This window comes from Rhamphochromis longiceps, linkage group LG12 (assembly GCF_057381845.1).
Source record: "Rhamphochromis longiceps isolate RC_006_pf linkage group LG12, R_longiceps_female_GT1.1, whole genome shotgun sequence".
Classification (NCBI taxonomy): Eukaryota; Metazoa; Chordata; class Actinopteri; order Cichliformes; family Cichlidae; genus Rhamphochromis; species Rhamphochromis longiceps.
Genome location: NC_140568.1, coordinates 19,513,135 through 19,529,185, shown reverse-complemented (window position 1 = coordinate 19,529,185; position 16,051 = coordinate 19,513,135). Strand labels below are relative to the sequence as shown.

Sequence of the window (16,051 nt, the reverse complement as noted above, 5' to 3'; positions counted from 1 at the left end):
TTCTTCAGGTTTGTTTGAAGTCCTAAGTGAGTGAAATAAAATGCATATTTCTGGTAATCCTAAGCATTTCCCAAGTTATAATTTCATACCATAAAATAATTACACAATGGGCCCATGTATTCTGAATCATTTATTGCAAAGTTGGCTTATCAGTATTACCAGAATGCTTGAAGGTTGCTCTGTTTTATGTTGCTACCATCTTTGAGGTCCAGACTGCCGTACAGGAAATAGTCTCTTTATACTATAGGAGGGAATTAGGATCTTACCAAGTAGTTAGAAACACAGGAGAGTTTGACAGTCTTTTGTTTAAACAGTCTTTTAATTACTGTCAGTAAAGTTCTGTATTTGTGATTTTTGTATAGAAGTCTCAGAAGTGATAAACGCAATATCTTTGTCATGTTTTGGGTAAGAGTGTATAGTATAAGCTAATTGATTAATGCTTACATGATTTGTTTTGGGGAGAAGCTTAAGCTTTATGAGTTTAGTTGATTTCTTTTTTTTAAACGGTTTTAAGTTTGTTTGTTCAAGTTCCTTTTTGGTTTGTCGTACCACCAACCTGTGCTGCCTGGCTATCAGTATTTCTTTTTTTGTAAATAAATTGTATGCGTGTGAAGAGAATCCATGACTCCAAGTGTGCTTCCTCCACCGCATTTGCAACCCAAAGCTCTAAATTTAAAAAAAATTATGACATTTAAAAAATTGAAATAAGAAAAAAGTAAAAAGGTTGAATGATACACAAACAACAAAGTAATCAATTGCAAACTTTCTCAAAATCTTGTCATATTTTTCCATGTCTAAATCTATCCAAATTCAATGTAGTAACATCTTTTTTTTCCCTTTTTAAGTATGTAATATACAAATATATATATATATCTATATATATATATATATATATATATATATTTAAATATATATATATATATATATATAAAAAACAGGTCGTATGGCAATGAGAGTCATAAAACCTGTCCAGGTCCTCGACATTTAGGAGAGCTGGACTTCGATAAACCTGCTTCTTGAGCAGTGAAAATGTACCCCCTTGCAAAGTCTGCCTTTGTCTGCCTTTAGATGTGTTTGGCTGTTTAGTCAGTCAGAGTTAAAAACTTAATAATCAACCACAACAGAGCACAATGCGTCAACCAATCACAGTGTCCCTCCGTTTTATCCAGTCTAGCACCAACAAATGGATGTTCACTTCAGCGGTTCTAAAATGCAATGTTCCATGTTTTGTAGAATCAAAAGGGGCTGAGGGTAATGACACACAGTGACAATGATGTTGTTTTCTTGCTAAGTTTTTGCTGAAGCTCTGCACAATCTCTAAAATGGCATGGTTAGCTTAGCATAAAAAATTATCCTAGCCATATTCTGATTAAATATCAAAAAGTAAATGTGATTACAAGCAAGTCTAAATTTCACTAATTAATACATTTTATTTAGTTTAGTGAATGTTGAAATATTTTTAAACTCCCCCACCCCCCCAAATCCCATTTATAAGTTTAACTTAGCGTGCAAAATTGTAACCTTGTAGTTCTTGCTATCTGCGATATGCCATACTGATCAATGGTCCCTGTTCTTTGTACGGTAGCACACAGCTCCCCTGTGAATCTGACAGCCATCCCTAGCCCATTTACTGTCAAATGGGGTCTGCTCGCATTGCCTGAGCTCAGATGCAGATTTATGCCAGAGCAATGCCGGTTCTTGCATATTAGATGAAAGCCTTGTTTGCATATACCCGCTCTCGCCCTCCCCTCTCCTCCTACCCTCATCCCCCCCTCTTTCTCTCTCTTCCTTTTTTCTGAGGCGTCACTTTAATATGTATGCAAATGGGCTGCGCTCCACGGGCAGATATGTGTGGAGTCCTGTCCTGCAGTCAGGAGGTGTAGGAGAGATTGTGTTTGTATTTATGAGGCATGGGCCCTGCCGCTCTTGGGAGAGAAAACGTTGCGAGTAGCGTGGTGGAGGCTCTGCAGTGCAGGCAGAATGCAGATATGCCAATAACAGAGGTCATGGTTGTCACTAATGATAAGAAGAGACAATTAGACAATAGCATAGCTGTAATGCAGCCTCCCCTTACACACTCTTATATGCACACACAAACAAACAAACACCTAAGCTTAGACATTGCCTTCTCTGATAGGAGGCAAGCTCGCAGACTCTTCTTGAATGTTCGGTACATTGCAGCAGCTCTCCTCCTCAGCGTTGCCGGAGCTGGATTGGGGAGAGATCTGGGTATTTGGTGTGGGTAAAAGACCAATCTATTGATCATGTGCATCCCTCACTGTTGGGGGCTGAGGCATAGGGAGACAAGGTCAGGTCACCTGTGAGGGAGGCACCTCTGACCATTTCATCAGCCCCATGCTTCTCAGACAGGCCTCAACAGAAGACGATCAATAAAGTCTCAGCAGACGCGGAAATAAGTGTGTGCTGTGTAAAATTTCCTGTTGCATGTGTGCACCGCGAAATTAGAACAAAGATCTGGTTTCAAAGAAAAAGAATCTCATTTCAGACAAGAGTTGTAAATTGCAGGAAAAAACCCTGAATGAAAATAACAGTGAATGCCCAGTGTTGAAGACATAATAATATCTTGGCTTGGTGCCAATCAGTGATCTACTAAGGCAACACACACACACACACACACACACACACACACACACACACACACACACACACACACACACACACACACACACACACACACGACTGTGTGCAAATCAAATGTCGGTTTCCCCTCTCTCTCTCTCCCTCACACACACACTCTCTCTCTCACACACACACCCTTCCTCCATCATGAATAAACCATACTGTGTCTATGAGTCATATACCACCCCCACATCCCTCTCTAACCCACTCCCCCTATTCGCTGCTGCAAAAGTAAAAAAACGCTAATTAACGTGATGGCTAGCTCCAGCTCCTGTCAGCAGCTTGTGGGGGCCTCTCAACCAGCAGCCAGGCTCTGCTGGTCTCTGGTTTTAGCTGCTCTCTCCCCAGCCACCATCTCTGGAGAACCAGGGGCCCCTCATTCATATTCAGACCCAGTCTCAGGCACCTGGAAGCTGCCAGCACCACCACCACCAGCACCGCACAACCAACCCCCATAGTGTCTATCACCAGCCCCCTCTAGCCCAGCTCCTGTCAATACTGGATCCCCCCCCCCCCCCCCCCCCCCCCATACTGCTGTTAGAAGGCACCCACAAAATCCAGCTCCACCCTTCACAGATATATAGGCACACAATTTATTATTATTATTATTATTATTATTATTATATATGCATTTTTTTTTTTGCTTTTATATTAAAGTAAAATCAAACTGGAACAGGAGCACAAACCGACCAACTCCCATTTAGGAGAAGTGAGAGCTACAAACTCCATCTAGGAGATGACACAACCCAACTGATGGGTTGAATCACCCAACAGTGGAGAGAAAGAGAGAGAGAGAGAGAACAGTGGCGAACGAGCTCGGTTACCATGACAACGCAGCCGGGAGAGCAAGAAACAGGAACATACATAATCTGTTTCTGCTGAGACTTGCACATGTGGCACAGAGCTGCCTTTCCTCTGAGAAGAAGTGAAGGGGAGGTGTGTGTGTGTGTGTGTGTGTGTGTGTGTGTGTGTGTGTGTGTGTGTGTGTGTGTGTGTGTGTGTGTGTGTGTGTGTGTGTGTGTGTCCTTATGAAACATGCATGCCTGCCTCTCTGCAACTAAACTCACTTTTCTGCCCTAGTCACAGAGTGAGTCACAAAATACAAGCCATTATGGCGAAACTGAAGCACACAACCCAGTGTTTAGTGGCAGGTTTTTCTTTTTTTATTTATTCCCATCTGCTGAACGGTGCGAGGAAAAAAGCTGCTAAGCAGTTAAGATACGACATAAAATATATACAGGCAAGTAAGGGCAACATTTTCCCCTCTATTTTCCCTTCCCTGTGCCTCTCCGCCGCTCCCCTTCTGCCTTTCTTTTCTCTTTCCCTCTTGCTCCCTCTTTCTACAGGCTCAGTCTAACCTCCCCCTCCCCTTTCCTCAAGGGAATAAAGGTCGTAACGCAAATGATTACTCAAACCCGAGTTGCCATAGAAACGCAGTCATGTGACTGGAGCAGGCATGCATAGACCACAACAAAGAGGTGGATCAGGAACCAAGCGCTGGAAAGAGCTGGAGCTCGCCTTACTGGTGCCTCAGTGCATTTCACTCAAATTCGAACCCCTTTAAAAATAATAATTACAATAAATAAATAAATAAAAATGGGAGAAAAACGGCACTGAAAAGAGCTAAAGGCTGCAGTGAATCTGGGCTGTAACACCGCAGTGTGCCATATATCGTACCATTCACTAGAATACCAAGGGTGTGTCCTATTCATCATGTCCTTCTTGGAGGCTGAGCTCAGGCGCCAGTAGTCTGGAATTTCTGTGAAATGGCGTCAGTTGTTGTAGAAATGCAGAGGGTGGTGGACTGGAGAGCTTCTAAAATAGGAGCTGGATTGTGAGGCTGAAAAGTTGTCCGCATTATACACTTTCAGTAACGGCTCTCCCTCAAAGAGGAAAACAAGTTTTGTGTCAGTGCTGCTCTGGTTACTTGTCTGAGTTACTCTGTTTCCAAAGTCGAGGCTTTAAAAACCCTACTGGTGCACAAACAGATTTTGGAACAGTATCTATGAAAAAAAGGGGGGGTAAATGGTAAAAGCTGTAAACAGATAAAATATTTGTTCATGATGGAAGGACACAAGTCAGAGTGTGCCGCTCTAAAGCAGGAACCAGCACCTGGAGCACAATGAGGAAGGTGGCTTGCCCCAACAGGATTCAGCTGTCCTACATCCAATCAAGCCCCATTGAGATTAAGTCCCACCAGCTCGATATGAACCCCATGGCCTGCAACCATCTCTCTCTCTCTCGCTCTGACCAACCAGCAGTCCCCTCCCCTCCATAAGAGGATGTGCACATACACACGCACACAATATCCCAGCACCGAGTCAAAGCTACACGTTCAAGAGTCTTGTGTGGAGGCAACAGATAAAGTATATACAGTCTGGAATGCAGCACGATTGCAAGAAATACGTTGGTATCCAAATTCATCTTGGTGTTAGCAGCCATTAATTTCAGTGCACTTCAGCAGAGCGAGAGGAAGGGGTACATGTTTGTCTGATGAAGTCACCACATCTGTGGGTATGAGCGCTGTGTGTTTCGATGTCTACGCTCTCTTTCCCTCTCCCACACTCTTCTTCTCACCAATCAAACACACACAATATAAAGATACCTGGGCAAAAAGATAAGTGAAGCCAAAACAAAACACACAAACACACAATCTAAAGGGGTGTGACTGCACGGTGTGGAACCCCCTCCAGCTCCCAACCCCTTCACTGACTGCTGGCCATTTCCCTCCAAAGTCCACCTCAACTCCCATGAGGCTTCAGGCAGCAGCTGAGTGTTCAGTGATGTCTGCAATTATCCCGCGTCTAGACATTGTCTAGTGGAAGACAAGGAGATCCTGCACAGGCTGCTCTCCACAGAGGAAAAGGCCCCGGCTAGACCGGAACGTCTCTCAGCTGGTGAAGTAGTGGTTAATGAAAAGGTTAAGGGCAAGCTGGGAACTCAGCCAGGGAGCACAGACATGAAGGGAAATATAAAGTCATATATGTAATTTTGATCACAGTACGTGGTTCTTGCATGCAAAAAAGTATTTGTTTGGAAAATGTGGATTTATATCAATAAAATGAATTTCTTGAAGATTTCTGATATTTCCTTTCCTGGCATCAGATATTTCAGGTATTCCTGTATCCTTTAGTGTGTTCTGCTAAAGGAATTGCAAAAGCAATTAGCAAAAATAATTATCTTTGAATAAATATGTCAACATCCCAAGCATGAAATAAGAGATTTCATATTTTTCTTTATTTCAACATTCTATAAGTCACTTTTTTCATTTATAAAACATGCAGCTCTAATGGCACCTGCCCCTCATAAACCCATTCTGATATTGAACTCTGTAGAATTGTTTTGGAAGCTCTTGTCTCTCAGACAGAGTGGTCTGAAGTGAATAAAGGAACTACAAAACAAGCAAAAACACACAGCAGTTCGCAGCAGAGGTTGAAGGATATAATGAGCCGTGGTGAAAGAAGGCTATGAGAGAATGAGCAGGTGCGGTGGGGAAAGACCCATGGGCTTCAGGGAGAGAATAGATCAATAACTAATTTCAGTACAGAGCTTCACTCGCACCGTTTTCCAATAAATGCTGGATGGAGAATGCTGCCTTAGACCTCTCCCTCCCCGCCCCCTACTATCTCTATTCTATCACCTTCTACAAGCAAAAGGATTGGACTTTATGGAAGAAGCCTGTTCCTTTTTTTTTTTTTAAACTCCCCCCACCACCACTGTTGTCATTTTTGGTCGGGCGGATTATGTTCCTGCTGCCAATGTATAGTATAAATTCAGCCCAATATTACCATTTCCATGTGTCCTCCATGACGACCGCTCTCACAACCATTCCACATATGGCGTCTCTGTATCTTTAATGTCTTTTTTTTCCCCTCCACTGTTCTGCCTCCTGCATCTCCCTCCCACTCTTCCCCTCATTCGACCAGGGCCAGTGTTGAGGTTTTGTCAAGAGTGTGCAGGGAGATTCAGACAGACAGGAGAGTGAAGCGTGTGTCATGCAGGGCTGCTGCTGCTGCTGCGGCTCTTCTCCTCAGAGGCTGTGACCTAGATAACCAAGAGGAGCTGGAGCGCCTGCAAGCCTTGGAGCCACTCCAGCTTCAGCAATGTCAGGAAGGGGTTAGTTGTATAACACAATGTCCTATTTAGTTTGCTACTCACACACGCATGGATGCATACACATATGTAAGCAACGGTTCCCTGTACCATCATCGCTTGCTTCTTTACAGACTGTTTGCCTGTTACCAAAGGCATGGGTGGAAAGAATGGGTTTAGCACAAGTGCGAGAGTGTAAAGGGGGGTATACTGGGCCCTCAATTCATCAGAATTTAACCATAAGCATTAAAAAAAAAAAAAAAAAAAGCCAGGTAAAACTTTCCACCTCAGCAGCCACCAAAGCTACATTATGTCACATACACATCTAGGGGCGCGCTCCTTCTGCTGTGCCTTATTTTAGCAACCACTCGAATGATGCTTGTGGTTTGAGCGCATCCATGAGGAAAACGTGTACCACCAATTATCCTGTTATTTACCGGTACACTGTCACAGTCACATTCAGCACTGCACTGCCACTACCTGGGAAATTATAAGCACTAATGTGTAAACAAACGCAAAACAAAAACTGCTACACAAAGCAATGAGGTCACAGGTGGTGGAAGTTTTTATTAATTGTTATTATTGTCGTCATTACATCTTCATATTAAGCTTGAAGTTACACAAATTCTACAGTATATCACCGTCACGTTGAGGATCTAAAATATAGATGGACCCTACTGTGCTGGAACAACTTCAATAGGTTGCACTGTGAATAGTTAAGTCTTCCAAAGTCTGAGCTACCTTTGAAAATGCAGGAGCAACACTGCCATCTGGTGGCTTTCATATTGTGCTGCATTTTTTATTTTATTTTATTTTTTAAATAAACGTGTCCATATGTTTCACCTCTACAGCATTTCACTGTGGCAGTGACAACTCAAAGACTAATCTGTACTTACAATGTTGTATTTGTAAAGTAAACATATACACAATTTTGTCTGTAAATTTGGCACAGGCAACACAGATTTGGAAATTAAACAAAGGCCTCAATGATATGTTAGACTTCGCTTCACTTATCACATCCTCAAATATTTTACACAAATTATTACAGAGTTTGTTCAGTCTTTCACTTCAGATTTTAAGCAACACAAATAGTAGTAAGCAGTTTATATCGTCAGCGCTGGCTCTGCTGGGGCTTGAAGCAGTCCCAGCCAGACTTTGGAGTGTACGTGTGCTCGGGAAGAAGAAAGTATTTGAGTCTGTCTGGTAGTGGTAAGGCTTTGACTCTGTCTTCCAGTGGCCAGGGCTTCAGGCGGTTCCTTATAAACGCCCTACAGAGGCATCGCAGAGCAGGGGGGCTTGCTTCACGCTCTGCTACGTGCTTGTGCAGGTTTAGTAGAGCCTGAGCGTACGGGTGAGACTCCTGACCAGGCATGGGGAGCTGCAGCCCGCAAGAGAGATGCAGCCTGGGGCTGTGAACCTTTACCAGGTCAAGCAACATCTCTGCCTGCTCCAAGAGCTCGGCTGCGTGAGTTTGATCAGAGCACTGCTGCAGGGCTGTTTGGAGCCTCTGGAAGAGAAGGCTATAACCTGACCAACAGGAGTCACTGTGATTGGAGCAAACCAAAGACGCGCCGCTCTGAATTAAGAGCACAGCCAAGGGGAAGAGCAGGTCAAAGTACTCCAGGCTCGTCTGCGTCAGGGAAGGCTCGCCATCCTCATTCAGACAGCAGCTGGGGTCCACGCCGTGAGCCAGCAGTAGCTGTGTGGTTTTCAGGCAGAAGTTACCAATCTGAGCAGCATCCTCCACCGAAGCCCCCAGCGCCTCCTTCACCAGAAACACCAACGACGACTCGACTGTTTCACCGTCTACAGTCGCAGCATGAACGTCAGCACCTTTGGAAAAGGAAGCATCTCTCAGCACTTATCCAGATTACAACACAGGCTTAAATTTGTAACACTTTTGAAACTGAGACAACTCAGTATTTACTGGTTAATTTAGGGGTTATTTGAACAGTCTTAGTAGAGTATGTCCTGTTATATCTATTTGCGTGTTTAAAAAAAAAAAAAACCTATTCTCATTTTTAGGCTTAGGCTCCAAAAACTAATCCCACATCTATTATCATGCAAATTGCTAGCATCAGATACAGGCCCTCCCTGGTGTTCAGAACGGTTTCAGATAACTTGAGAGTCAAACTAAAAACATGAGCTGGCCTCTTTTGCTGTGTGTATTTGCACAGTTTCTCTTGCTGTGCAAATACCGTTTGGCTTTTGATCTTTATCCCTCCATTATTTCCAAATACACTTTGCTCTTCCAGTGTTTAATAAGTGACAGCAGGGCTTATGTTAACCTTGTGCAGCCAAAAAACTGACATCCTAATTTAGATCTTTTTCATGTGACTCTTCCAAAGTAACGGCTGATCTTTTAAATTAGCAACATTTTTAATAAAGGCTGAATACATTCTTAATTCAACTACATGCAAATAAATAAATCTACTCAGCATGATTCTGATAATAACAATAATCTAATAATATATCATCATCATCATCATCATATTTTGATGTAAAATAAAAACCAATGCGTGTCGAGTTTCCTAGTAACATTTACTGTTTACACACATTTTGATATGAAGGTTGTTTTATGATGACCCAGAGCTATATAGGGGACTGTGGTTAGATAAAAGATGAACAATGACTGCAGGGCTGAACAGGCCAGGGTGGGATACTGAGATGTGGAGCAGCAGAGAATGGTAGCTGAGTGAACAGAGTCCAGAGTGTGGAGAACTAATCAAATAAAAAGTGAAATCTGGAGCAGAGCAGCTGAAACGTGTGGGTATCATGGCCCGGAGAGCAGAGCTGATGAGGTGAAAGGCTGCAGAGTTGAGACGGAGCAGTGTGGACGATGGATGAGAGAGAGACCGCAGGACGGATGCAAGAGGAGGCTGAGGTGGACGGTGTGATAAACTTTGTACTACTTTTACAATTATTAAAATAAAAATGACTCTTATTTTGTTCTGGACAACTGTATGGTTAATTTGAAAATGTAGGCAATCCATTTCACAGTGAGCGGTCTGTCTTTTATACCTTCTTTATTTTAAGCATATAATACTAATACAGCCCATATGGAAAAGATATATATAAATCCTATAAAGTTGGTATCTGTCTTGTGTGGAACTTGTATGAAAAGCATACAAGAGTGAAAACAGATATAAGATCCCTTGAAAAATTATATAAATGAAACTTGTATGTTTTGGATATTTACTAAAACTATATATGAAAGTGGCCACTTTCATGAGTAAATCATATAAGCCTTATATGATTCACTATATGAAGTAGGCCACATCTTATGCAAGTCTTTTATAAGTTTTTTCTATTTCTTTTTCCATATGAGTGTATCTGAAATTAATTTTTAACTTTTCCATATCGTTTAACCCTGCGACAGAATGGAGTCCTGCCCACGGATCTGCCCCTTTCCCCTATAACAGCTGCGATTTAAACACACCGCAACTCTGAATTGGACAAGTGGAAGAAAACGGACGGATGCTTGGATAATGTTCTTCTTCTATAGTCAATTATTTAGATGTCATAGGTATTGTCGTATTGTTGTATCCTTTGTTTACTACATTATATGTATTTTATCCTTACAATCTTTCGAAGAGCTAATAAACGTAATCTTAAATAAATTTGTGAAATGTTATAATTAGAAAAATTAGATGGAAAATAACAATTTCAACTTTTCAAGAAATTACCACTTTTCCAATACTGATATTATTGCATAACAAAGAGACATAAAAAGCACAGGCAGAGGCTAAACACTCTGTTTCACGTGCAACACTTTGTATGTTAGAACTTCGCTCTTCTCTGCAGCTGACTGATGGACCAGTAACATCACCAGCAAGAGTGGCTCACTGCAGGCAGATGGACCGTGTCTGGACTGGAGCGGACAGACAATTAGCTACCCCTGCTGGACCATAAAAAAAATCTTTAGTGTTGATGTTGATGACTACGCATCCTGTAATGCTGGAAATCCCCATTTGTCTTTGAGAAGTAGAAAACTAAAATACACTCTGGAATTACACTTAAAGGAAAAAAAAACGCTAAACCAGAATTGGCCACAGTGAAAATGTCAGTAACAGCTGGGGGCCACTTTTGAGCACAAATAAAAAATACAAAACATTGTCATGTGCAGGGTTTTTTATGCAATGTAAAATTCATTGGTTTACACAAAAATGTCCAAGCCTTGTTTGGCCTTTTGAAGGACAAACTTAAGTGTTTATTACACTTGTTTAAAAAAAAAAAAACCTGAACCAGACGAGATCAAAAAAGAAAAAAGTCCCAACCCTATAGTCACCCTCTGCACATGAAAATACTTGTAAGTGTGAGAAGTTTAATGATAAATTTAAGCTTCTGCCTACAGAAGATGAAACCTTTTATGGTTAAAAAAAAAAGTCACTAGTGAGTCGCTTCATGCTGGGATCTCAGCACTAGCTCTGCTCCACTTTCAATTTTCTGTTAAGAATCAGATCCATGGTTTATTCCAGGTTCAAAATGAGCACAGGTGGCAAAAAGCCTGTGTGCAGCATTTTAGCTGTGATGCCGCTTGAGGAAGAATTTGAATGACCAAAAGCAGATGAGAAGGAAAAGTGCCTGGAGTGCCGTTTTAGAGTCAGTACCTCTCTCAAGTAGCAGCTGGATGTTCTCCGTGTTGTGCACGGTGATTCCATCGCTGCTCGCCAAGGCATGGAGCAAAGGTGTTTTTCCTTTGAAGACAACATCAAAGCAATCGCCTTTCAGAATGACTGAATAAGGGTATGAATGGAAATTTTACAATTAAGCTTGGCCATCATAAACTCACCGTGTTTATCCCTTGCATTCACATCAGCACCCAGGTCCAGCAAGGCGATCAGGCAGGGCAGTCTCTCTGACTCCTCGCTGGCAAGGTCCAAGGGACTGCTCTCATGAATCTACAGAAATAACAGATTTACATAGAATCCCTCTACTGATTAAAAAAAAAAAAAAAAAGACAGAATCAATCAAAAGAGAAGTCATGGATTCCTCTTTACTCACTCTGTCCCTCTTTTCAATGTCTGCTCCGTGCCCGGCCAGCAGCTTCACCATGTTTGGCCTGTTCCTCAAAACTGCTATGTGTAGTGGATTGTAGTATGAAACTGGGTCTTGAGAAATGAAAACAAATATTTTGTGTATAAAACAAAGTCTTCATTAAAGAGATGAAAAGCAACAGACAGGCGAGGATTTGACAATATAGCATTGTTCCTAAATGAGTGTGGGCAAAGCTATAAAAGTTACTGTACACTTACATGCAGAGTATAAAACCAAACAGAGAACATGAGCAATAAAAGAAAAACTGTAAAAGACAAGCAAAAGGAGAGATCATGAAAAGACATGAAGACACAGGAAGTAAACACGTACTGCATGGTATGTGGGGAGCATTTGTTTCTCGCCAGAGGACTTTATGAAATGTGAGAGGTGAATGAAGCAGCCTCTGCAAGAAATCCCTAATCATACCCTTGGGAAAAACACATGCCTGAAACCAGCAGAGGTCACCACAGCATAGTTAGGCTTAGTCTGGAAGGTTTAATCACAGTAGAAAAACATGCTGCACTTCCCACTAGTATATACAGACGATAACTGGCTCGTTATGCATGTGCAACTACTTGTTACATGTAGAAAAATGGCAGTGGTCTCCTGTTTGTATCAGTCATTAAAAACAATCTGTGTATTAAGAGAAAATGGACTATTGCAGGAGGGAATGAGGTGAATGCTAGAAAGCCAAAAACACTCTTCAGCACTTTGAAGATCATTTGCAACAGCTTGCAAAATTTCAGTTACAAGAAACAAATGTGCTATTGGGCCAGGGGGGCACTGGCCACCCCCCAAAATTTGCTTATTTGGTTTTCACATGCACCCATTTTCAGTGATATCAACTTTAATAGCATGAAATTAACTAGGCATATAATTCTTTTCTTTATCTATTTTTTGCCATATTTTTCAAGTATCCAATATTTAACAACAGCATAATAAAAACTAGAAATTCTGTGTTTAGTGTGCCACCAATATGGCCACTCCTGTGAAAGAATTCTTAAAGCAGCCCTGTCATTAATAACGTGATGCAAATATGTTTGAAGGCAAATAACTGGCTATAGTTCATTGCCTAACCAACATTTCTGTTGCTTACCGGCATACTGGGAGTGTTGGATTTGGTTTTGTGTCAGCAACCAAATCAGTAGCACAGAAATGACACACACACATTGTTTTTTCAGCTTTTGAAAACAGAAGGTAAACTATCCAGAGCAGTGGAGACTCCTGTAAAAATGTGGTGCTGCCAGCATCGTGACCTGGAGCTTGAACCACAGAAGCTGCTGCTAATGACATCTGCCATCTCCTAGTGATGTCCCTTCCTGCAGTCTGGGCCTACATCAGTTCACTTATGATGCTTGAACACACATTTTAGGCTACGTCCACACTGAAGGTCTTAATGCTCAATTAAGATTTTTTGATCAAATCCGATTTTTTTGTCTGCTTGTTCACACTACAAATAAAACGTGACAGCAAACGCGCTCTAGTGTGAACCCTCAAAGCGGCCCGCATGCGCAAAAGAAGACGTCACACACAACGCGCTCTGTTTAGATCCAGACCAAACAGTATTGTTTGACTGATGGCTCTTAATATAAAGACTTGTTTTGGACTTTACGTTTCCCAATTTTGCTTTAAGTTATAAAGTTATTTTGTTATTTACATATGGCCTAATAAATATCCTTATTGCTGTTTTAGAGAGGAGCGGTGCTTCAAAGGATAGTTGGAAATGTCTGTCAGAATCTGCAGATTATACAGTACAAAGAAAATGTTCATGTTTCTCCAACACTGTCTTCCCAACAGTTTCACTGACATCTACATGGGATGGCCAGGAAGCTTTCATGATGTCTTATCGGGCGCTTCTCCGGCATGGATAATTGGCGTCTGTCTTGTGTCAGTTACGTAAAAGATGGATTTAATGCGACATGACCATTCAAACAGCAGTTGCTTTCTAAAACATCAGATATGTATCGGATTCAGTACCACTTACGAAAGTGACCCAGATCGGATTGGAAAATATCGGATTTGTGCCGTTCACACTGTCATACCATGATCGGATATGGGTCGCATAGGGTCAAAAAAGTCGGATTTGATACGCTTTCGCCTGCAATGTGAACGTAGCCTAAGTAATACGCTCACTGACAAAAGACTGAGTGGACCTGAATCTGATGTTCTGAAGTACACGTATCATGATATGACATATCGTGATCACTGAATGACACAGGAAATCAATCCTGCCCTCGGCCATCTCCCTGTACAACTCTTCCATCTAATACACTGTAAACACTGCAATAGTTGCATCCTTTTTGCACACGCTCTTTCTACTCTGTAACATTCCTGTCAGCACTGGTGATATTTATTTATAATCACCTCTGTCAATCCTTGATTTGTATTATTTAGTGATTTGTATATATTGTGCTATTTCTTAAATCTGTAACATACTGTATTGTTAAATAGTCTAGTCCGTTTCTGTTATTTATACTAGAGCAACTGTAACCCACATAATTTCCTTAGGGATTAATAAAGTATGCTGATTGTGATTCTGATATTGGAACTGCTGCTGAAAATTTTGCTAGTATGGCAAGACACTGAATGAACTCCAAACTGCCAGGAAAACTATTCTAATTTGTTTTCTCATCCTACAGATTTTGTATTGTAGCAGCTTGCTTGCGCTTGTTGGTACATACGCTTGATTTGAATCGGACCAACATAGGATTTTTAAGACCGATATTGATATATGATGATTTAAAAATCAGATATACCTTCTACGTCCTTTTTAAGATAAGACAATGCACTCATTGTTGTGTCTGTAGTGCTCTAAACATGAAGTTGCAGAGTGCCCTCTGGTGGACAAATGATTCAAAATCAACAATCACACCTTAGCTGAAGAGTGTTTCTTTCTTCTCTGCTTTTTTAAATTTCAAAAATGACATTAAGCACAGTCACAAAATGATCTCTCTCTCTCTCTTTAGCAAGGTTTCATAAACAAATGTGTATACAGTGTCAAGTTAAAAACATTCACATCATCTAAAACACACTCCAAACTGTTATTAACCTTCAAAGTTGAGATCTGCTCCGTAGCGTAGGAGGATTTTTGCTGGCTGCACCAGACCTCGCTCTGCCATTTTGAACAGGGCATAGCTGATCCCCTCCACAAACACCTCTGACTGGGATTCTTGCTCCAGGAGCTCCACCAGAGACCTAGAAATTGCGGATTCTTCCTCAGAACTCCTGACAGGAGAAGAAAGAAGCACCTTGTATGTAATGTTTGTCTGTTATCTGATACATGTTCAATTAATTACGGCAGTGTAGCACTGCCAAAAGAGGACTGTAACTGAATAGCCAGCTTTACCTTTCCTCGCCAATGTCATGTCGTTCTTCCAGTCCAATAACACACATGACAGCATCTACCAGCGGCTGATACTCATAAATTATCCTGCGAAATCCATGGAGGAAAGGCATGGCTCTGCCTCGGCGATCCTAGGTTAGCTCCTAAAAAGCATAAAAGAAATGCTGTGTGCTGAGGGTGTGTCAGTCTAACAGAGAACGCAACGCAGACATCAAAGCTTATCTCTTGAGTACAGCTGACAAAAGTATTCATATCGTAGGTGACACGTCACAGTAACAGGCTAACGCAGTGGTTTTAAAATCCTTCATACAAAATAATATGTACTCCTAATACTGATTAGTTAGCTGGACCCATTCAGCTGACCGTTTGTCTAACTTACGCTAACCGCAACGATATTTATGTTATAAAAATGGCGACAAGTGTCGCAATCAATGGCAGCATGACTTACCAAATGTATCACTTCTTGACCTGCTAAATTATAAATAAATGTCTTAGCGAAATTACTTTTAAAAGAGAGGAAAGTCACTCAGAGCAGACTCCCTTTAAAACAGGAAGCTTTCCTCACGCCCGCATCGGTCCGACGCTGTTTTCATTCCCATTTAAAATACAAGCCTAAACAAGGTTCCTCTTTCGAGTCCGTGTCCTTCAATCAAAAATGAGTAAGTAAGCAAACACACTGCACCACTTCAGTTGTTGAAACATAGACATTTACTGAAAATTTAAATGCCAAATAGTGATTTCGGGTGTTTAAAGGATATAAATTAAAGGATAATAGAATAAATATAAATACTGCATTAATTAGCGTATAATCAGGCCTTCCAGCAATCTGAGGCGTTTTCATTATAGTCCATTATAACTACATAGGAGCAGGGGCTGGTTTCTGGAAACCATCCATCTTTAATACAGCTGCAGAGACGGACATGGCTTTTTCACCTAATA

At 41.4% G+C, this 16,051-nt stretch overlaps 1 protein-coding gene across 1 annotated transcript; it reads right to left on the bottom strand.

Moving 5' to 3' along the window:
- Positions 1–7,280: 7,280 nt before the first annotated feature.
- asb6 (ankyrin repeat and SOCS box containing 6) lies at positions 7,281–15,697 on the bottom strand. The gene is made up of 7 exons (XM_085425084.1): positions 15,561–15,697; positions 15,116–15,255; positions 14,819–14,994; positions 11,737–11,843; positions 11,525–11,633; positions 11,343–11,429; positions 7,281–8,565 (listed from the first exon to the last, which is right to left on the bottom strand). The coding sequence occupies exons 2-7, from the start codon at positions 15,223–15,225 to the stop codon at positions 7,844–7,846; spliced, it is 1,311 nt and encodes a 436-aa protein (XP_085281210.1). The 5' UTR covers positions 15,226–15,255; positions 15,561–15,697; the 3' UTR covers positions 7,281–7,843.
- Positions 15,698–16,051: the final 354 nt, after the last annotated feature.